Raw genomic sequence first — 23100 nt, forward strand, 5'->3', positions numbered from 1 at the left:
CAACCGACTGCTCCTGGGAACTTCGTGGAAAGCTGCCTAGAGCCAGTCAGTGTTGGGCAGGGGCATGGTTCTGCGTTGGGGCAATACAGAGCGTGCTGCCATCCACACTAAACCCTTCTCTGAGGAGGCAGCTAACACAGGGGATGGAAATACTTCCCTTTCCTCTTCCTCAACTGCCCTGTTCTAGCACAGGTAGCGCAAGACCCGGCTTCTGGGCTTGAACCCCCAGGTCCCACCTCCCCAGGTTGTGCCCTAAGATGCTAAGGCCACTCTCCATAGCTCTGCTGGAGCTGAGCCGTGTCCAGTGAGGAGCGTACAAGGGCTAATATGCTAGAAGAAGGAAGATGCCTGCATTTATGGGACAGGAGGTAGAAAATGTTCTCAGAGAAAAACTGCTTTATTTTACTCAATTAAAATTTCCTAAGATGATAACAGGCTTGAAGTGAGCTTCAAGAAAAGGAAAGAAAAAAAAAAATCACAGAATTCCAACTGAAATTACAAATCTTATTTCCCCCCCTGTCTCTTGTCCATAAAAGCAAACACATATTTCACACTGGAGTTTGTGTGCTGGACACAACCCTTAACCTCTGCCACAGCCCAATGACCGGAGATACCTCTGGTTTACAAGGACAGACAAGAAGTCACAGGGAAGGTCAAATGTGCTGAAGCAGTCTGGTTCTGCACATCACAGTGCATCCTTAAAACAATAGCACAAAGATCAGCTACTCCAATGAGTAAAACCTTGGCACTATGAACATAAAGCGCAGCCCAGGACAGAACACTGTTGGAATCCTTTTCTTCTTCTTTCACCAGTATTTTATTTATGCACATGCCTAATTCTGTTATAGTAACTCAAAAAGACAGTGAGGTTTTCTGTCAGCATCCATCCATGCCGCAGGTTCTAGCAGCAAAAAGGTGACCACGCACTCAGTAAAAATGTTCCTCGGCAGCTTCAGCATGAGATTCTGCTTGGAGAGGGGTTTCAGGGTGCAAAAATGTATACTTTTGAGCACTGTCCCCCTTCTCTCACACATACACAGAGCCGCAGCCTTGAGGCATGCCGGTAATGAGGGGTGTGTTTGGAGCATGCTGTGTTCTGGCTATCCAACCTGGCTGAGCGGCCTTAAATGATCCCATGTCAAAGGCAGAACAGCTTTAAAGACAGTTACGATGTTCAGTTCAGGGCAGTCAGGACAGCACTGGAGAGGTACAAAAGCAGCAACACTGTATAAAGAATACAGACTAATTGTGAGAAGCACCGACAGCAGGGGAAAAACCCCTAGACCTTAATTTAAACTCTTCATGAATGTTTACCAATGAAGTTGGTTAAAATGGTCATTTTCAAGAGGATACAGACTAGACAAAGAGCGGCAACAGCACCTCCAGAATTAAAGTGCTACAGAAACAATTCCTCCCTCCCCTTCATGAACACCACTAGAAAAAGAAACCAAATGCTTTAATCGAACAGGAGATGCCAGCTCTGAATGGAGGAACATATGGGGTTTTGGCACTCTCCTATCTCATGACAGAAAGTGTTCTAGATCAGCGAGATCTGAGAGAGGTACTTCCACCTGGTGGCAGAAATGCTGTTTGAATAACTCAGTCCCAAAGAGTAGGAACACAAATCAGCAAGAATTGCCACCTGCCAAATGTTCTGTGTGGTGGGCACAAGGTTTATGGAGGTTACGATGTATCAAATTTATATTGGTGGCCAGTGCCTTAGGAAATTTATCCAAGCCTGTGGACACAAAAACTACTGAACATAGAAACAAGAAATCACCAGTGAATCGCCAGCTGGTCATACCAGCGCTGCCATGATCCATCTGTCAGTGAAGCACCGATGGAACACGATATGAAAAAAATCAGAGTAAGCAAAGGCTTGATCCCAAACATATCAGCAAATTCTTAAGACAAAGCAGGAGCTGGGGGATGTGGCTCAGACAGACGCCTGTGATATAAAAGGTATTGCCCTATCTGAAGGGCCAAAGGTGAGTATTTCCACAGGGTGCTCTCTCCTTCTCACTTTCTATGCATTTTTACACTGCTGTACATCAGTAAAACAGGCAGAGGATGGGTCTTAACAATTCCAAGTATCACAGGGAAAACATATCTCCAGGACAAAAGAGCCTGACTTCTAGACTGCATTCTTCCCAATATATAGTCTTTAATGATGAAGTAGCAGAATTCCAAATATTGGGTATAATCAAAAGCTGATGCAGTGGATTTGTCTGCAAATTGCCTTCTGCCCTTGAGAACAACCTTTGCTCCAATTTATTCACAAAGTGTTCTTCTCCAAGACATTAAGCTTTACTAATGTACACTGGGATGTCTAGATTCGGCAACTGGGTGTTAAAATAGATGAAAACTAGCAGGTGGTGTAACCATATGAAAAAAGTTGTATACATTTTTGCATGCAGTGAATCCCTTGATGTTGTATCCAAGGACAGAACCATTCCCAATAGCAAGCAGAGTACAAGATAGCTTGTTTTTCCAAAACACACTGGAGCAATTCCTCCAAACACAGCTTTCTAATGCTGATTCCTTCCCTGCAGCTTTTTCTGCTGGTAGCACAGCCTGCTTGTACCTCAGTGCTTCTGTATATGCTCAGATCACAGAGTCAATGATGGCACATACAAATTTTCACATGCAAAAACAGGAGGAAATTCTACTTCACTGCTCTGAAGTTGGAAACACTGGTGCAAACGCTCCAACATATTCACTGAATTGCTTGAACTGCTTTGCAGTACTGGAGTCAGAAGAAAAATTACTGCACCAGGCAATCTCTGAATCATTGCTTTCAATAACAGCACTAGAAAAAAGGCTTGTCAAGCTGGAGTTCCCCCCAAGCTGAATGACAAAGCAGTATTGTTAGGCACAATGAAATCAATAAGTTAAACCCTTATATGAGTCCAACATTGGAATAGCCATGGCTTGAAATACGTCCCACACAAAGAACCTTCAGTGACTGCATACGTCACTTCTAGAGGGTAAGAGATGGATCAGAGGTAAAAAAAAAAAAAAGCAAGTCTTACATGCCCTTTTTCATGTATTCTATCTTCAGATGAAGAGGGAATATTCTTTCAATATTCTTTCTTATGTGTTTTGGGCTTAAATTTTAAAGTGCTATATGCCCCTTCCACAGCTTTGGGCAAGTACATGGGATGTCTTTCCAACCTCTTCATCGAGCCAGTGGTTCTCCGCTGGCTGTTTCTTTGAGACTGGTTTGCACCCTTTGCTGTTTGGGCAGTATCTTGTGAGTATCTCCGGGGAGCACGAAGGATCCAGTTTGAATGTAAACTGTGTTCGCTTGTGCTGGTAGCAACTGAAAGACAGAAGATAATCTGGCATTAACAATTTGCCAGTGATATTTTTACATGCACAGTGAGAGAACAGGGTGCCTGCTGGGTCCTTCCTGGAGGCAATGCTGAGAAACCAACCTGGTTTCACTGCAAGATGTCACTTGGGATGGGATTCATCTTATCTAGTATTTCAATGCCTGCAGTGTAAATACATATGTCAGAGCTAGTCCCTTTATACACACTTCTAAGGCACAGCTTATCTGACCTGTTTCAGATATCTGCCTCAGCCTAAGACAAATGTCTGTTTCTCCCCACTGATTATACAGGATAGGTGATGAGCTCAGATAGGAACATCTTCATTTAGTTAGGCAATCCCATCCTTTCTGATGGAAGCGTACCATTATTTAGCCTAATCTCTAAATGACTTCTTTTTTTGCTGGTTGGAGAGAAAACATCCAGCCATTTCTCAATGAGAAAAATGAAAACCAGATGAAGAAAAATTTATCTTTTTTATAGCTTCCAAAGACAGCTCGGGGTAGAGATGCAAGGGTGGTGTTCAGCCCTGAGCAGAAAGCAAGCACTATTCCAGCACTACACATGCTACATTTGCTCATGTAATGGCCACACATAAAACAGCTGCACCCTTTCAACAGGAACAAGCAATGTGTTACTGTAGTTTCACATACTGCATGTAATGGTCCTAGATTTGGGAGGCAAAACTTGGAGGAAAACTGTGTCTATTAAATAAACAAACAATGTTTATGTCTTACAATGCCACTCCTCCCTCTACCCTCTGCACACCAAAAATAATCATATTTTGGCTGGTTTATACTGCACCATCAAAATCAACATCCACATTTGGCAGATCCACGTCAGGAACTCTCCGCCATCTCTCTGAATCCAGGTCTGCAATAACTGAGTCAAAGAAAGCTATTGCTTCTCTTACATCTGAACTGGACTGTGGGCCTTTTCTCTCCATGAATGCCTGTTGATCAGATGGGGGAAAAAAGAGTTAGCTAAGGGTTGGGCACAATGACTTCTTAATGAGCAAACTGTATAAGGAAGATGCAAAAATTGTATTTGATTCTGTATTTCAAGCTGTCAGAAAAGGACACCGGTCCAGACTGCTCCACAGTTTGTAGTCATCAAAGAAATCTGGACAGCAGTCTAACAAACATCCATCTTGTTACATGCTCAACACCAAACATCTTCCACTTGGGCACTGCTAGCCAGATGTTATAAAATCCCTCAGAATCCCTGTATCAGGCCATTTAATTAGGCAGCTAAGTGACAGCTGGGCTTTGTGGCCAAATTTATTCTACCTAGCAGTAGGCACCTAATGAGACACACATTAGAAATGTAGTCATGCAGGATTCCTTTTGTAATTAATGCAGGGCTCCAATACCTTCAGAAGATGAGTCAGGCCTTAGGTAGGCTGAATTCCCCTCTGCAGGCAGCTCCTTCTCTTAGCTGCAAAGGGATTGTGGGGTAACTTGGTTACTAATTTAAGCATCTTATTAAAATGCCTAGGTTAGGTGAAATGAATCCAGATCTAAATTGCTAAAGTCTTTTTGAAATGGAAAAGGACCGTGTGTGCTAAAATATGAGTCATTCAACACTGTGATAATTCCCACAGGAAAGCCACGGGGTTTAAAATTAGGAGCCTGTCTTGATAAAAAAGCAAATGCCTGTCTATAAATGCTGAAGCAGTCATAAAGCCTCAGTTAGCAATTCTGTAGGTCCATATAGGATGAATACTTCCTGCCAGGCTCTACCTAATGAAGGGTCATATATTTTCCCTGCCGGTCCCAGCTAGGTGTATTGCCAGGCAGCAATACCAAAGCCAGAAAATTGCTACCCTGGGTTTCAAACATGCAAGCAAAGGATACATACTGTATCACATCTCTGAAGGACCAGCTTGTTCCTTGTTCTGTGGAGGCAGAGAGATGAGCTAGCTTATTCCCCTCCTGACATTATGGGTTGATTGACATCCTCAGAAGTGCTAAAAGAGAGCTGCTACCACACATCTACTGAAAATAGTGACTGCTATTATGACTAAGCCCTTAATGGTTAAAAGCCATTTGAAAGAAATGCCTATGTACTTCCAGCATCTGACCCACCTCTCTATTCTTTTCTCTCATTAGATCCAAGTGGCAAATTTTGAATCCACAGTCAGCCTGTAGTCCAGGTCCCAGGGATCTTTGGATTAAACCTCCCATGAGGACAGCGTTGTCTGGACAAAGTACCTTCCCATTAATCATGTAGCAGGTAGGAGAAAGAAGTGAATTTCCACTGACAGGTAATTTGACACAAACAGGTAGTTAGGGACAAAACCATTCAAGCCTGGTGATAAGACGAACCTTGCAATCTGTGAACATAAAATTTGTAGTCAGGAACCAGAGTATTCTGGTTATTCTAGAAGTCTTCTTGACCTTCTTGACCTGCTTCTCTCCTTAATTTTTGCCAAGCCAGGGCTGTGCAGCTGTGACCCTGCCATTTGTGTTGGCAAGAATGACTCATATGGGTGGCATATCCTGCTGATGTCCCTGTCTGTTCCTAAGGGGACCGCTTACAGAGTCAGCATGCCAGCCAGTAAAAGGGCTGTTCATACATAAGAGCTAGCTGGCCACAGTCAGATGACAGCACTCTTCACCTCAGCCCGCAGGAGAGTCACTTGTTTGCCAAACCCAAGTTAAGCTTTTGGCATTTTTTCTTAAGTGGTATTTTCAGTGGCAAATCCCAGAAATTCACAAACCTGCATGAAGCCTAGTTGTGCAGAATCTATCTCCCAGCCTCCTGGTCCATGGTTTTAGTACCCTTTTGCACTCATTTTTTCCCACCTGCCTGATGGTTAGTCATGTACTGCTCCGCTACATTGCTGCTCAGCTCATCAGGGAACTGGCATGCTGTAAATCTCCCCTGCCTCAAGCCAATCTTTGTGTGACGGTGCACAAAGTCAGTTTACAGACTATCTATAGTGTTGAGATTCATCTCCTGGCACCACCAGGACACTCTCCTGTATCTCAGTCATTCTCTTTGGACGTTTCCCTGGCCCTAAATAGTAATGTCTTTATAAAAATCTATCTTCTCCAGCCCCCTGAGCTGAGTATTGTTTCCTACTATTATTCCTAGCTTCTGAGAGTCACCATTCAAAGCATTAAAAAGATGACATAAAGCCTAATAAAACCAAATGAAAAATCCCACTGACTGAATGGGTATTAGATCAAAACATAAAATTAAAAAATGTGCTATCTAGTCCTAAACACATGAGCCTTGTCCTTTGGTTAAGCAATGCCTGCAACAGAGGTCAGCTTCAGCCATTCTGACATTCCGCTGTGACACAACATCTAAATGTGGCAATAATTTTTTGGCAAGGTCTACCTGGCCTAATCCGTAAGTCAGCCACATATCCCTTCTTCCCACTGCCCCCATTATTATCCAGTTTAAAGACTGCACTGGGTAACCTGTGAGCCTGCTGTCAAAGTCATGTTTGTGGTCGTGTTACCTAAACAGATCACTACACCTGCTGCAACCTTTTCCTTTGTCCTCACTGAATCAAGTCCAGATTCAAATTAACAACTGAACTGTCTAGTGACATACAATCTACAAACTGCAACCAGAAGGAAGCTTTGCAATGCTTTCCTCTCTAGGATACATGGAAATAGTCTGCACCAAAGATGACATTTCAGTTTTATTTTTGTGGTATCATTACAGTAAAGGGTGAAGAATTATACCGTCTCAAAATGACCTGCCAACTTATTAATGAACAATGAAAGGAACCCTTAAGAATTCCTCATGCCCTACAACCTATTCGCAGAGCTTGCGCTGATGCTAAATGTAGCACTGACAAGCTATCTGACCAGTCAGAAAAAATCCTATTTGTTTCAATGAATTTACAATTATTTTGTGTAAGTAATTTTATGCCAATAAAAAGACTGCCAGTAAACCTAGGGATTACTGTGCTTGTCAGTCATTAACAGCTATAAATAACCATAGTGGAGAACTCTAGGGCACTTATGGAGCCTGTCAGAGTATTGAGAGAACAGCTCGCTCTTTTGTAACATGTTTTCAGATACTTCCCATACTCTCATACCTCCTTCCTTCTCCTATTTTCTCTCCCTGCCCCCCAAACATAGGCATAGACATTTCTTTCCGTGACCAGTCATTCATACTTAATTTCACACTACTCAGAAAGAATCTGAAGGTATTTAGCAGCATTTCAAATGATGTAACAGTAAAAAGACAACTGGCTGAGACCAATAAAACAGAAAATCAACATAGGTCATACAGCTAATTACTTCATGGCTTAGGACCAAGCACATAGCAAAAGTTCTTAGGAATTACCTTAGAAGACTCTTTGGAAGGAAGTGGAAGAAAAGACTTCTTTCCAGTTTTGGATGACTTTGTGGATGTTGGGGAATCTGCAGCCATAGGCATGGATTTCAAGTTATTGATGTTTTCAAGATATTTTTTCCTCAAGGCTAGCAGATCCTGTAAGTACTTCAAGCAGTCCTGAGTCTTAGAGTACATCCAGTCTCTGTCTTCCTCTTTTGGCTGGAAGCAAGAGTCGATGCTAGTTGTACTTCTGCATTTTTTTAGTGGTTCGCTAACTTTTTCCTGCTCGCCTCCAAGGACATACATAGAAGTGCTGCGGATCAATCTCACCGCAGAACCTGTGCCATCACAGTAAGGGATGTCATCTGTCACCTTTCTTCGGTGGGAGTTGGGGTGAAATATAGAATGGATCTTTTTGAACATAGTGTGTCACTTCCTCCCCTTTATATGTTTTTTCTTTCAGCTCCTTAATTTAACCCTAGATCTGATAATCGGCAGCTGTTACTCTTGCCCCCAGCAGACAGACAGTTTTGCCACTTACTGTAACGAGGAGAAAAAGAAACCCCTACTGCTGCACAAACCGATTCCCGTCTAGCGCGCTGTGAAGAGCATGATGGCAACGCCGCAGCGTGTTTTCTATTCCATTGGTGCCAGTGAAACCGCTTTGTCCTTTCCGCCGTTTAACGTAGAGCACAGGAGGCCAAATACCATGCTCTGACCTTTCCTTTGACCGCTGCTCCCCACACAACCCATCGGCATCCCCGCAGAAATTCCCTCTCCCCCGTCTCCCCCGCGCTGCTCCGTCCCCTCCCCGCGGCGGCGGGCCGGGGCCCGGGCGCTGTCCGTGGTGCTGACCCGCTGCCGCGCTCCGCCGCGCCCCGGGCGGCTGGCAGGGATGCTCTCTTGGCGGGGGCTCGTCGGGATCAGCCTCGGCGGGGACCAAAGTCCGAGCGGGGAGGAATAGTTTCGGGGGGGGGGGGGAGTTCAGCTGCTGAAGGAAGCCGCTCTGGGTCTCACCCGACGGTAACCGGGAGAAGGCTGCGGCTACCTGATAGCACAGCACTACTAGGAACGCAGTGGATTCAGATGTCAGGCTCTATTACACTCAGTACAAAGATGCCCTGTGTAAGGGATGCCGTAAGATAAAACACTCTTCCAAAGTACCCATCCGGCAAAATACTGCAGGCAGAAACCAATGACTTTGTATCTTGCCACATTAGTTCTTCTCCTAGATTACTGCAAGAACATTTAATACAGTGGGTTTGATGACTGGTTTTGGGCTGAAAGCTACTCAGAACATTGACTATTATTGGCATATTTGAGCGCTGCTAGTATTTGTTGTGACTGCGTGACAACATGATGTATGCTTTAGAGATAAGTAGATAGCAAATTTGGTCAGTTCTCATGACTAAGACAATCAGCAACTTTTTAAAAGCAAGCAGGAATGTCCAGATTTACCATGTTCAAAAGAGTTTTCATCATTCATCCTCCTCAAGCACTGAGTGTTTGAGAAAATAATTATTTTGAAAGCCAACAGATATCACCCTGCAGACTCTACTGAGCAAATTTCTGCTAATGCCACTGGAAGTGCCAACTGAAGGTTTAAGCATTCAAAGGGCTGTAGGATCTCAACAGGAAAGGTAGGTTCTAATATAAATCTGCATCCATTCCCTCAGGAACTCTGATTTACTGGGTACTAAACATATACCACAGTCATCTTAAAACATGCACTTTGTTAATTTTATTTATAGCTAAAGTTGAAACGTTCTCATAACATAACTAAAAATTGAGGCAAACTAACTTTTTGCCACTTTTTCAGCCTTCTAATATTAGCATAGACATGATTCCCACTGCAGCTGAGAGCAGCCTAGAGATTGTTCTGAAATATGCTCAGCTGCTTGAGATCTAGTACTTGTATAGAGGTATTCCATTATTGATTATCTCCAAAGTCCTACTCAAACCCACAGCTAGGTAATAGATTAAGTTGACTTTATGCTAGCATAAACTATTAGAACTATGAAAATGATGAGCTCTCTCCCCAGAATTACACGTCTGAGGTGGAGAAAGTTGATGGTCATCAATACTAGCATAGAATAATAATAATAATAATAATAATAATAATAATAATAATAATAATAATTCCATCCACAGATTGACTTCATTTTCAGAGCAAAAGGCTACAAGGGGATTTTAATTTATTGTCCTGAATGAGTGAGGTAAATGTCTGTCACAGCCATTCTAGACACTGTGTTTACTAAGTTACGAAAATGAGATTGTTCCAGAATAACCCTATTAAAAATTACTTAGATTTGCTACACAGGATACTGGTCTTTGGTTATAGACAGGATACAATACCAGTGAGCCTCAGAGAGGCACTCTAAGTGACCTCATAGTCACAAAACCTGTGATTCAAGAAAATCAGTGGGAGCTCAAGGAATTATTGACAAAGAGTTGAGCCAGTAAGGTCAATGGGAACTCCACCGAGCAACTGCTTATAGGATCAGACATTGCCTTTCAATAGCAGATTGATTTCTAAGCTCATCTGGACTTACAAAGAGCTACAGGGTAAAGCAAAAAAAAAAAAAAAAACAACCAACAAAACCCAAAACCAAAACAACAAAAAAACCCACCCACAAACAAACAAAAAACCAACCAACCAACCAACCAACCAACCAACCAACCAACCAAGACCCAAAAGCCCCCAAGATTCTGTCCATGAAACCACAGAAAAAGATACATCTGTGAAGAGAAAATCTGATGATATACACTGTGATTTGAAAAACATTTCATATGGGCCATAGATTTTCCTATCCTGCTTCAACTAAGTACTTAAAACATATGCTGACATCTCACTAATTTAAAGAAAGCTTTCAGGCTCTTAAGAAGGTTCTCAATTTCAAGCATGTTCATTCCCAATTTTTAAAAAAGCTTGCTGGGCAACACTCATTCTGTGCCAACATATGTGTGGTTCCCATCATTCACAATGGTGTTAAAATAAGGAAGGATTAATAAATGCATGAGACAATACAGTAGCTGTATTATGTACTAGAATTTCATTTGGAGTAATAAAAGGTCATTTACAATTATTTCAGACATGAATATTTTATTCTATGCATTGGTTATGGGCAGTGGGAATACACAATCTTCCTCTCCTATTGTACAAATGACTATTAATTTGTTTTCTTCAGAGTTTCTACTGTAATTTAAATAGCTCCATGGATTTAGAAAGTTACAGGGCAAAATAATGGATATATTTAAAGGTCACCAATGTCTCTAGTGTGTTTTGTGAGAAGAGGAATGCCCTACATCTTTTTAAAATATTTTCCTACAAGGCATTTGCATTGAAACACGTTTCCTGAGTAGTGCTTTATTTATTTACAGTCAAACTCTGGTCCCCATGCACCTGTAAGTGTCCCTATTTAAGTAAATAGCAGAGCAATTATAATTCAACCACCATAGATCACAGCTCTCTTCCCCAGCGTTACTGCTGGGGACTGAATATGCTACCATCCTCTAAGATGGCTGGTAATTAAAAAACAGGGTCTTATTCAATAATTATTTCCTCCTGAACAAAGACACTCATCAAATGGCAAATATGGTTGAAGAAGAATATTTAGTCTGTTAATTCAAACTACCAAATTCATGGACAGCTATTAAATCATAAATAAAGACCTCCCAAACAAGGAGCTTGTGAGAAGCAGATCAAATAGACCACACTAATCAAATAGACCACACTAAATACTTAATGGCATCTAAGATTACTAACTTTGACAAGGCAATGCTCATACCTTGTTTGTTCATTTGGCTACTTGAATCTGACTTCATTTATTCAATGTTTTTTATTTTAAGTGACCTTTTTTCTATTACTGCTTTCAACGTTTCTGTTTTCTTTGCAGCTAGCAGAGTGATCTAATTTCCACAGACCACCACCCAATCACTCCCCAAACTGCTTTTGTTATCTAGCCCTGGCAATCTGGCAATTCCTGAGCCATCACGACTGGGTAGGAAAATCAAGTTAGAAAATGCAATGTATGCATTCTGTTTAACTAAATTAACTATACAGTTGAACAAAACCCCATAAAATCAGGTCTGTAGGTAAATACAATTAAAAGAAAATCACTCATCTTTGAAGTTTTTCACAATAACTTATTTGTCAAAATGCAGTTATCTCTAGAATAACATGATATCATGCAAAGAAATCTACCTACTTGATAGTTACAGTTCACCCTGACTGATACAAAGGAATGTCAAATCATCCTTGAAACAAAATAAAGCTCTGATGCCAAAGAAGAAAACCTTTGACAAACTGTAGATGACAAGGTATTCTTTCTCTATCATAAAGTTGTATCAAGCTGTAGTATCTCATTCAGGATAATACATTTTATTATATTTAAAAAGTTAAAGTGAAAACACTCTTTGCTTTTAAAGAAAAAAAATCCACACTTATAAAATATGTGAGCGGATAGTGAAGTTATTGAGCCTTGTGTTATTTTAGATAATTCAGAAACTAAAGCACAGCTGTCAATCTCTGTTGAACTCGCTATGTCTAAATAGCTACATAAGAGTGTAGATTGCTTGGAGAGAGCTAACTGAAACAGCCCAAACCAGAGGAAAACAGAGCAAACAATTCATCACAACAGGTATCTACACTTTGCTCCCTAGTCCCTTGCTATTTACCACTTCATATGTTCCCTTGAAGTTCTGCAAAGACACGCAAAAAACCACGCAATCTCCTAGAGATTTAAAAGAAAATCAACAAATGCAGGAATGCTGAGACCACAGCTCAATACTAAAGAAAAGTAACATCCCAAGGTTTGATACCTGCATATGGTGGTTGTCGTGACACTCACTGTTTCAAAGACCACACATACCTGAAAAGATTAGATGGTGGGGCATTCCCAAACCATAGATCAGGTGCTGCATGTCAGTGCTTTTGATGGGTGGCAAGAAACATCCACTCTTAGAGGTGCAATACCACAGGACTCCTACCTTTCATTGACTAAAAGGGAAGATGGAAGAAGGGTGGACCTCATTATCAAGCAAAGAGGAATCCTCAGGAATGGTTGTTTCTTCTCTTTCAGCCCATGAAGGTAAGAGTATGGAGGAGTTCTGCCTCCCCAGAACCGCTATCAGCAACTGCTCGATATTCTTCCTCTTTCTGGAAGTTCTCAAAGAATGGGAAAGTATGAGCAATTCTGATACCATGCATTTGAAATAGCTACAATTGCTTCTCTGAGGCATGAAACTGGAGAAAGCAGTTTCCCAAGAATGAAGACAAAGATTTTTGTTTGAGCTGATTTAGATGTAAATGCAGTGACATCTAGATGCGTTGCTCATGTGAAATTTAATTGTGATCTTTTTTTTCAAGGGTACATGCTTGAGCCGTGCTGTCACCCAGGCAACACTGACCTGCAAAACCAGCTGAGTCAGAAAATTGAGGCTCTTGTCAGAGGATGAATAGAATTTTTTGTAAATCTGGAGCATCATCTTTCCATCTAATCTAAATTTGAATCTAAGTATTTCCATTTGACTTAGACCCTGCATATTCTCCATAAATTTTCACTGCATGCAAAATTTACATTCATTGAATAGGTTTTGTTGCAGCATAAGCACTGACTGGGACCAACCAAAGCAGTGACTGCATTCCTATCAGGCATGAGAAGATAAAGAAATGCCATTCATGTACAGAGAAATGCTCAGGAAATGATTACACAAATGAGACCTCAGTCAATTTTTTTTTTTTTTTTAATTTGTTATCCTGGCATCACTGTTGGGAGAAGTTTTGTGTGCATCCTATGACAAAGCAATAAAATGCACTCTAGTGAAACAGCCCCTGCTTTAGAGCTATCTCTATAGCTGTTGCCTGGCAGCATTTTCAGAGGGTGAGAGGTTACCACACTTATCCCCTGCTGTATCTGGCCTCCTCTTTCCCTTTGTTTCCTTTGGTTCCTTTCATAACCCTGCTGTCATGAAAAACTCCATCTCTGTGACAAGCTTGACAAGGGAACTTTGTCTTGTCTTCTGTCACACAGGGTCAAGGGACAACCAGTTGGCCTTGCTTGTTTTATTGGAAGAATTCATGTCCTTTTAGTAGAAACACTGTTAGGACCTTTCAAAGTTTTGTTAGTCTTTGTTGAATTAGTTATTGTCTCTCCTCTTGAGTCTTTTGTTCCAAAGATGGCTGAAGAATTATTGTGATGTCTAGCTTGTTGCCTGTCACATCCATCACCCATTGATAAAGTCTTTGCCAGGAGAATGTGACAAATAGCTAAGATTCCTTCATGATAGCTCAATGAGGAATGGATGTTGTAAGCAGCAGTTCTTCAAATTAGTTTATAGAAGACAAACATTTAAAGGACCTGTCGGTCTTGATCTTTAACTGGATCATCTGTTTCTCATTCCAATTAAATTCTAATACACTGTTTATCCTTCCCACAGAGGAAGTCCACAGGGGGATTTATGAGAGGGGACAGTCTGGATCTTTTGGTAAGCCACAGAGTTGCCAGACCATATCAGTCATCTCCAGGCAAGGCCCACTCACGATACCTACAGACATTTTGGTAGGGAACCTTGGATCCCTACATCCCATTTCTATCTCCTTCCTACTCTGCTAACCCAATGAAACAGGGCAAAGACTAGTTTAACTGCAGAAGTAAAGAAGGAGCAGTTTGGCTGGGATATCTGAGAAAGAGAGACTCAGTACAAGTGAGGTATCATATGAGCACTAGGCAGGATGGAAAGAAAGAGAAGAAATACTTCTTGAGCACTTCCCAGTAGTTTTTTTAAGCATAGTAACTATTTTTCTGCTCAGATCACAGTGTCGCTGGGGAAAAATATACCTGTATACAGCCTAACACACAGTGGTCCTGCCCTGCCCCTGCTGCCATGACGTAATTAATAAAAAGGAATTATTCTCTTTCTTATATGTTTCTTGAACATATTTCCTAGTACATCTCCTTCAGCACCTGCAAAAGCAGTTTTCAATTGGAGCAACTCTGGTCATGCTAAGGAATACAAGGAGCCAGTCAGGACCCTCTCAGCATACACCAGCTACCCCTGCAATGACACCCTACAAGGGACCGAGTCCTACAAAACCATCACTAGTATGAGTGCACACCACCGGCTGTCCGCTCCAACAACTGCTGTTATCATTCCATGCACGGTCGGAATGGAGAAGGTTTTACCAATAACAAGTAGCTCTCTGAAGGGGAGCAACCAAAATATGCAGGATGATTATTTACCAGGATTGGCAGGAGCAGTTTTTGTTGCCTCTCTCTGAGTGGTCAGTAAAGAAGCGGGAGAATTCAGGTTCCGTGTCGTAGTTGCTCATTTGCCAGTTTTAACGGGAAATACTGTTGCTGGTAAACGTGAATTCTTTCTCCTCAGCTCGTTTGATCTTCTGCCTCTACTCACTTCCCACCTACCCTTCCACTGCTCTTGTAATGCAGCCCTGCCAGTGTGCATTCAATAAGACACATTTAAAGGGTGGGGGAAAGAGAGGAAGAAGTGGCTGTCCAGCCTCCCTTACCTCTTTCAATCTAAACTTCAAAAAGTATTTCCCCTATACCTACTGTGAACAGTCAAATCATACACTCCTTAGAGCTGTGGCTATCTGCAGGGGCAAAGAGAGTTAATTTACATCGTCCCAGGAATTTTCAATCCATTAACATCATCTTCCACAGTAGCTGACCTACTAGGTGGGACCTAAATATGAGGGAAAAATTATTGTTCTAAAGCAGTGGCTGTGCAGAAGTTGTAAGTAGACTCACTACCCGGCTCTTGGGCACAGGGTAGCTGCTGCTGGAATACCTGGATTCCAAAAGGCTACGTGAAACTCTTTGGCAACTTGCAAAAGTGGACACTGGAGGTGTCCCTGGAGTAAACACTGCTTGCAGTGGGCTCACAAGTTTTAAGAAACTTTGAGATGTCTCACCAATAATACTCAAGGAAGTAAGACAAAAATAACTAAACCTTTATCTACTCATGTTCTTAAAGCAACCTGAAAAGTCTCAGGAAAGGTACCTCGGTAAGATTTCAGTCAGGTCAGAAAAACCACTGAGACGTAGGTGCAGGTGGGCAGGTAAGCTGAACTGGGTTTGCAGCTTAGCAAGATGTTTGCAGTAATCTGCAAAGCCAAATGACACTTTCCAGGTTAAGCTACTCATTAAATTCACAAAGCCTGCAAGTCAACTTAGTCTGTGCTCAAAGGAACATGGACATTTACACCTGCAACCTGAAATCAGGCAGAACATGTGCCTTTGAACCAAGGTGGGCAAAATACAGAGGTGCTGATGATGTTTTTCTCTGAGGCCTCCAGGTCAGGCAGGAGGGAAGTGAAGCTAGATTAACTAAAATGGAAGGAAATATTTACGTGAACTGAAACAGCTGAGTCTTACAGGGCTGTAATCTGAGCATCAGTGCAAACTGAAAGGGACCATCAGAATGGAAAGGACTGAGATAGCCAGCATTCCTCTTGTGATTTTTTTCTAAAACCATTATTAAGAAAAAGCATCTCCAGGTAACTGTGGTAGTTACAGAAGTGCACAGGCCAAAATAACAGATCAAGTCGTGGCCAGAGCTGGCAGCAAGCAAAGGTCACTGCAATTCCAAGTCAAAACACAGTCAGCAAGGAATTCATGGAGGATCTTTAACCCATCCACTGGAACTAAGTGGATACAACAGGAACATCCAGAAGAATTTGCTGCAGTGCAAATGAACTGCAATCGATCATCCATAATTCTTCCTGCATAAAGAGAAATCCAATTGTCTGAAAACATGAGGCAGCAGAAACTGAGTTGATATTTCAATTTAATTCACTTCAGTTCACCTTATTGACTTCAACAGTATGCAGAATACTACCTTTTATCACTCAAGTGTCACTGTTCTTCATTTTTTGCGTAGTGAATACGGTTATGGCTATTGATGTGCTTATGAAATATGCACTTAGATTCCTCCACAGTATGTCTGGAGGTGTGCCTCGGGATATCAAGAATTGCTCTGTGGTGGCTGGGTGAGTTGGGTTTTTTGGGGGGGGGGGAGTCAGGGGGAAAGCAGTAGGCTAATCTTGCAAAAGCAACTTCCACAAGGTCACAGACCTCTTTCTTTACAGAGCTCACTGCTGTTGCAGAGCCTATAATGTCATTACAGTTTCCAGGAAAGGCTCTATTTGTTCCATGTCTTTGGCATATCCTTGCAGAAGTGATTATGAGCCAAATGACAATTCTAAACCATATGAGAGAAAAAAGATTATCAAGAGCTCTTGAGAGGATGATCGTAACCTGGAAAATGTCATTGTCCTCACCCTCCATGACAGATATATTTTTTTCTGAAAAATGACATCTGAAAATATAGATTACCATGCAGAGGCCAGGCTTTGCTTTCTGCCGTGCCTGAGGCCGTGGGTCAGGATCAAAGCTCACGCAGGACACCCGACTATGGCCAGGACATCTGCAGAACATCCTGCCTGGCTTTCAGTAGAAGACAACACCCACCTTGGTGAACTGGATTCCCTTCTCGCCTGAACGACATCGCTTGTCCCAAACCTCGGAGATGTTGTGGGCTGCCCGGCTTTCTTCCTCCTTTCATTTTCTTGCTCATCTCCTCAGCCAGCTACAGTTTGGAAGAAGAAGGGGGATGTTCACAAGGACTCAGCTCACCCTCATTCCCATGACGTGCTCCTTTTGCACCTTTCCGTTTTACCACTAGATGGAAGCCTTGACCTCCAGTTCCTCCATCGGGTTCCTGACCATTCTAATTCACCCCCCAGCTTCTATGGTGAGCTGTTCACCTACACCGAGTCAGGCATTTAAGTGACAATTCGCTGGGCTCAGGCATTTCTGTATGTCACTGATTCGTACATGGAAGGTATAAAACCGTATAAACCTCCCAGGTGCAGTGGCATTCTCAGATAAAACTGTGGAGATTACTAAGGCTATGTAAATCTTTACTAACAGTATGCAGCTAGATTGGCTCAGCCGTGGATAAGCAAAGGGAAGAGAACAGGATCGCTGCTTCCCACCAGTCTCAGCACAGGGGGTAGTCACCAGTGGTATATAGCTGGGGTTGCAAAGCCTCTTGAAGGCTGTTCCCTGCAGCAGCACTGAGCTCCCCAAGCTCCAAGCACCACATGAACGAAAAGTGAGTTTTCAATTGTTACTACAAGAAATTATTCACCCAATACTTCCTATGAATGAATATTTTTATATCTTATTTCCGAACAGCTCAATGTGAATTTTTATGTTCAGAATTCAAGGTGTTTAGGATGTACGGCTCTCATGGGATGATTCTCTGACTGAGGAAGTAGCTCTCAGTAGTGGGATACAAACTGTTGAATACTCACGATTATGAACTCAGGATTTGCTTTTGAAGAAAACTCATGTTGGCTGTTAGCCAACATCAATGAGATCAATGGGAGATATTTCTGCTCCAAGTGCCAAGTCAGACGCTGAGAACTCTACTGTTTTAGCAGACAGCAAATTCATTTCAATACTTACACAAAGCAGAGAGGAAACACAGCTTATAGAAACTTGCTTAGAAACTCAGAAGGCTATTTCTGAAAAGAATTTCTGATGTTCATGCATCGTTAGTCCTTACTTTTATAAGCCTATAGAAAGCTCCAGGGGCAAAGGGGAGAAGGTCCTTGTTTCTTGCTCTCTGATTTTATTTTTAATAAAAGTGCAAACATCTGATGTAATCTTGCTGTTTACCCCTGTGATTGTTCTCACACACCGTACTACAACTGTTATTTCTGTAGTGCTACTAAGCTGCAGAACAGTTTAGATTAGGTGGTGTGCATGTCAGCCAGTCGCATGTGAGCCTACATATGTGCGGGTACATCAGATAGTGAAAGGTTGGACCTCGGGCTCTAAGGGCAACACACATAGCATGGATTACATCTGTCTAAATAAATTCTCTTTTTCCCCCAGAATATCTGGCTTTGTCTTTAACGCCAGCTAGAAAGATTGTGCTGTTGCCCAAATTGTGATGGGCACTGTTTGATGGAGCGCTAGTCGATACAAGCTAAAACTGCTGAAAAACATGTAGCCAGTGTGGACAATCGCAGGCTAGTCATCATTCCATGGTGCCATGGACCCGTTTCATCTACCAGTATAGGCATAGCTCTTAAAGTCTAGGCCCTGAGCCGGTACAGATAAGCCAATTCAAAGGATTTACACACATTCACGTCAGTCAAGGATCTGGTACACACTAGCAGAGATCAGTACAGGTTAGGAAAACAACTTCTGTGTATTGGTTTTCATCATAACATACCTGGGAATTTCACATTGCCATTTGCAAATGAATCGTGTGTAACACAGGCAGCAAAACTAAGCCTCTCATGGGCTTCACAGGCAGCTCTTTTCTCTTGGGCTCTGCTTGGGGTTAGGATTGTGCTGTCCTTGCTCTACATGTCATTAATCCCTTCTGTTCCTTTGAATCAATCTGTTTCATAGTCCTGATTGGTTTTATTGGGTGTCTTTTTTGTGGATTGGGGCAGGAAGAGGAAGATGTACCATCTCTGTGAAGCAACTGCATTTTAACAAGCAATACTATTGCTTATTACAAGAAGGAGAATGTCTTATGTGTGTGAGCTAGTCCACACTATATACATGTTATCTCACTGGGACAAACTACTTAAAGTCTAATGTAGTATGTCTGAACTTCAAGAAGACACTGTAAAAAAAATTACTTTTCCTGGAAAATTATTTGTTTAGTGTAACCACAAGTAACACTGGGGATTATTCTAACTGAAAGGGATGGAAAATCTTGAGGTTGGGCATGGTTTCTTTGTGTACACGTTGCCGTTTGTTCCTTGTGGAGCATACAACATTGGTTAGGGCATGGTCCTGTACCAGCTGGAGTTTCTGGCTAAGGTCACCTCAACTTCAGCATTACAGGATTATAGCCTGAACTAATAATATTCAGCTTGTATACATCTTTTATATGATGACAAGGAAGGCAAGACGCTATAGCTGAATGCAAAAAAAAACCCCCAATGCACCAACTGGCAGGAATCATGAGTGACTGTACTATCTGAAAATATTTTGAATTCATTTCTGACACCAAATGCACTTCAGGTTGCCAGTGTCCCTTTAAGAAGTGCCATTTACTGTGAAAGGCATTTGGAGAAAAGAAGCAAAAGTCTCATTGATAATGGTATCAGCATGGAATGAAGGATGATGCCACTGTATTTCATCACTGCCTTCTGTTGTAGGGCTTGTGTTTATTGAACGGAAAACTGTAAATAATAAATATGTGGTAAGCTTCTATAAATAGCACCTTTTTGTTATATTAATCATTTTCAGTTTTCCGTGATTTGCAGATGCCTCAGATTTTGCAAGAGGAAAATGCACATACACAGAGTGGACCTTGCTGTATGGGAAGAGGTGAGAATGCCAGTCTGATGACTAAAATTTGAATTCTTAATTGATTTCAGTTTTATTCTACTCTATAGTTACAACACAGTCATGTGAACATTCATTTTATGGGCCAAACTGCTTAAATCTTTTCTTCCATTAATAAGCCAGCTGCTGCCTAGTCACGCACCAAATTCAGTAGATTCACAATCTGTTCCTTAATCTAATTACTAATAAAGGTGTCCACAGAAAACTTTTTTGGATTGGTCAATTTTACAAAGTTTAATGTAGTTTTACCAGTCAGAGATATAAGTCAAAGGCTGCGCTAGTTCCAATGTCCGATACAATTAGGTTAATGGCATGAAGCCACTGGAGTGTGGGGATGCAGGCAGACTGCTCCGTGCCCAGGAGTCAGAGCCATGGTCATATTTGCCCTTGCTGTCAGAGAAGAGAACAGCAGTGACAACAGTGGCTAGAAGGATCTTTCTAGAAATAAAAACTGTCAGGCTCTCCTTGCATTCTCACGCCCGTAGGCAGCTGTCCTACAAAGTACTCCCACTTCCTAGAAATTTCAGTAGGTTTTTCTGGGCACAAAGAAAGAGCTTTTCACAAAAAAACTGGAACAACTTGGTGTAATGAAAGACATGAACTGCTGTGCTCCTCAGGTCTGAGTCTTTCCTTATGTAGGCAGTAGCATGAGAACATAAGGAGAGACCAGAATGAGGTCTCTCTGCAAGTGAGAATTCATCTCAAATGACTTGCACACCTCTGGAGAAGTCCCTAACATGTTAAACTTCCTGCAGCAGCTTCCTAAGTATAGGATTTTTCTCCCCATTTTCTTCCTGCTCCTCACCTTCATTTTTGTGGAGTTTTTTTCTTAGTTTCTATCAGCCTGCTTCCAAGCTGTGTTTTAATTCAGCTGTAACAAAGTCAATACTGGAATGAGCAGCATACTGTCCTCCTTGACCGTTGTTCTGGCTATGTAATGTATTACCTCACTCACCCTTCAAGTTTGTGATCAAGATCAAAGATGCCAAGTTTGATGTCACATCTATGCACTCCTCCGACAACTGTTTCTCTTCTACAGAGGTGCAGATACAGGCAATTTCCACCTTGAACAATACCTTCTGTCATGTGGACTTGCCTGTGGATTATACGGAAATTATTACTAAGTATTACTAAGAAAGAGCCTGGTTTATATAGACATGAAGCCTACTTTCATTAGGGCAGTCAGATTTCAGCTATTTATAGACTGGTTCTAGCTTTTTCTTTTCTCCACAGAAAAAAAAAAAATTATGCTCAGTCATAATCCTGTTCTTGTTTAATGTTGAAAAGGAGGTGACTAGGAAGGACTAGAAAACACAGAGCAGATTAGGTGGAACATTCTCATTAGTGAGATGAACGATCACCATGTGACCACTCACGCAAGGGTCAGACTCTGATTTCTCCCTGGCCCTGAGGGCCAGATTATCCAGTCTGTTAGGGGTGTGCTATGCTGCGTAAGCAGGATAAAATCTCAATCAGAGCCTTAAAAGAGCTAGAGATGCCTGGAGAGAACCCCTTAATATGAACCAGAATTGCTGTGGAGGTGGAAGGAAGGTATCTGGGTATGACACCGCTCAGGTCCCAAAGCAGTCTGTGTTCACATGGCACTGCACCCAGTTTCACAACCCTTGTTTCAGATGCACTGTTATGTGAATTCAGTCAGCGTGATATGGGACTTGAACTGCTAAGTCCACATGGCTTGGGAGTGTCCCCACCAGCTGGGGAATCTCCATACTGTGCTCCAAGGTACAGACATCCCTTCTGACATCTTCCCTCCACACAGATGGATGGGGAGATGTCAGACGAGGACCTCTGCCAGCACCGCAGGAGCGGAGGTCACATTAAGGACATTTAATTGTGGAGTGGGAAAGGAAGCATTTGGTAGTTTTTTAGCACACAGGCCTAGGCTCCGATTAAGTGACAAAAGCTAGAGTGGATTTCTAATGTTCTATAAGCATTAGAACCCTTCTTCTCTTGCCCATGTGTAGCTTCAAAGCAGTGGAAAAAGAAAGCCATCATTTAAAGAGAGAGATTCTTACAAAAGAGCTCTTGAGCTGCTGGAGACTTTTACTGTAACTTGAGTGCCTCCAGGAGTCCCAAGGCATACAACTCCTAGAGACTTTATTATAAAATGGAATTCAGACAAACACCAGTAGCACCTCGTCACCCAACATCTGCCTTCCTTGCGGCTGCTTTCTATTTGCCCTGGCCACCCTGCTGGAACTGACTGGTGACCCATGAAGATCAATAAAGATCATGTAATAACAGTATACATACGACTCAGCATCCCAGCAAACTGCTTGTTTGGTCATTGTTGCCTAGATCTTAATTATGTGAATTTTCAGGTTCAGGGCACGAAATCTGCCTTGTAGGTACATACATAGGCTATTGATTTCACTAACTCTAAGCAGCGAAATTAGGTGTTTAAGATACCACCTACTTGCAAAAAGTGTGCTGCCTAGTACTTGGAAGGGAACAAATTCCTCTGGAGGTGACTCAGAGGACCTATTCTTGTTCACTGACTTTGAAGGGAGTCCAGAGAGATAAGATTCCCAGCCTGGGTATCTAAACTTCAGCAGTTGGACCACTTGCCCATGAATCTTCTGCAAGAACCTCTGCTACGTGGGAGCAAGGGAGATCTGCCGGAGCACAGACTCATTCCTCCAGCACCGGGTCAGTGCTGGGCAGGGCAGCAGACAGGCAGCCCGTGGCCAAGGGCCTTATTGCAAGAGCCGTAGCGATACCCCATCCCCTGTCCCCTCGGCAGGGCACTCACCATCAGGGGAGCTCCTTTCTGCGCAAGGGCTTTTTGCTAACCTGCGACGCAGAGGAGCGAGGGCTTGTCCTCGTACGTTTCTTCACTGCATGGAAAAAGAACAGAAAGCCAAGTTGTAACTGAGGAGCAGCCCTAAAATTAGTTCAAAAAACAATGTGATGAATATCACAGAAAGGTTTCCTCTTATAACCAGATCTGTACAAATAGTGAGAAAAGCAAACAGCAATGTGTCTCTGTTACAGACTAAGAAAATATTCTGCTACTGAGGATGCTGTCGAAAGTTGAGCTTACA

At 42.2% G+C, this 23100-nt stretch overlaps 1 protein-coding gene across 3 annotated transcripts; it reads right to left on the minus strand.

Annotated features, from left to right (window-relative positions):
- Nucleotides 1-228: 228 nt before the first annotated feature.
- Nucleotides 229-22899, minus strand: C4H13orf42 (chromosome 4 C13orf42 homolog). 3 transcript variants are annotated; one of them, XR_008235044.1, is made up of 4 exons: nt 22809-22899; nt 20991-21131; nt 17126-17243; nt 3211-3322 (listed from the first exon to the last, which is right to left on the minus strand). XR_008235044.1 is itself a non-coding variant. In XM_052786172.1 (3 exons), exons 1-3 carry the CDS (start codon nt 8055-8057, stop codon nt 3081-3083), a joined length of 804 nt encoding a protein of 267 aa, XP_052642132.1. In that variant the 5' UTR covers nt 8058-8475; the 3' UTR covers nt 229-3080. The 3 variants fall into 3 exon arrangements, 1 of the variants encoding a protein (XP_052642132.1); XR_008235045.1 differs by lacking the exon at nt 3211-3322 and adding an exon at nt 16015-16377; XM_052786172.1 differs by lacking the exons at nt 17126-17243; nt 20991-21131; nt 22809-22899 and adding exons at nt 4137-4284; nt 7644-8475 and having other exon boundaries at nt 229-3322.
- Nucleotides 22900-23100: the final 201 nt, after the last annotated feature.

Source organism: Harpia harpyja, chromosome 4 (assembly GCF_026419915.1).
Source record: "Harpia harpyja isolate bHarHar1 chromosome 4, bHarHar1 primary haplotype, whole genome shotgun sequence".
In the NCBI taxonomy this organism is placed as follows: Eukaryota; Metazoa; Chordata; class Aves; order Accipitriformes; family Accipitridae; genus Harpia; species Harpia harpyja.

Coding starts and splice junctions, on each gene's coding strand:
- C4H13orf42 (XM_052786172.1), bottom strand. CDS start 8,057: ATGTTCAAAAAGATCCATTCTATATTTCACCCCAACTCCCACCGAAGA. Junction 4,285..7,643: donor CTTCCAAAGAGTCTTCTAAG/GTAATTCCTAAG, acceptor TCTGATCAACAG/GCATTCATGGAGAGAAAAGG. Junction 3,323..4,136: donor TGTGGATGTTGATTTTGATG/GTGCAGTATAAA, acceptor TCTGTCTTTCAG/TTGCTACCAGCACAAGCGAA.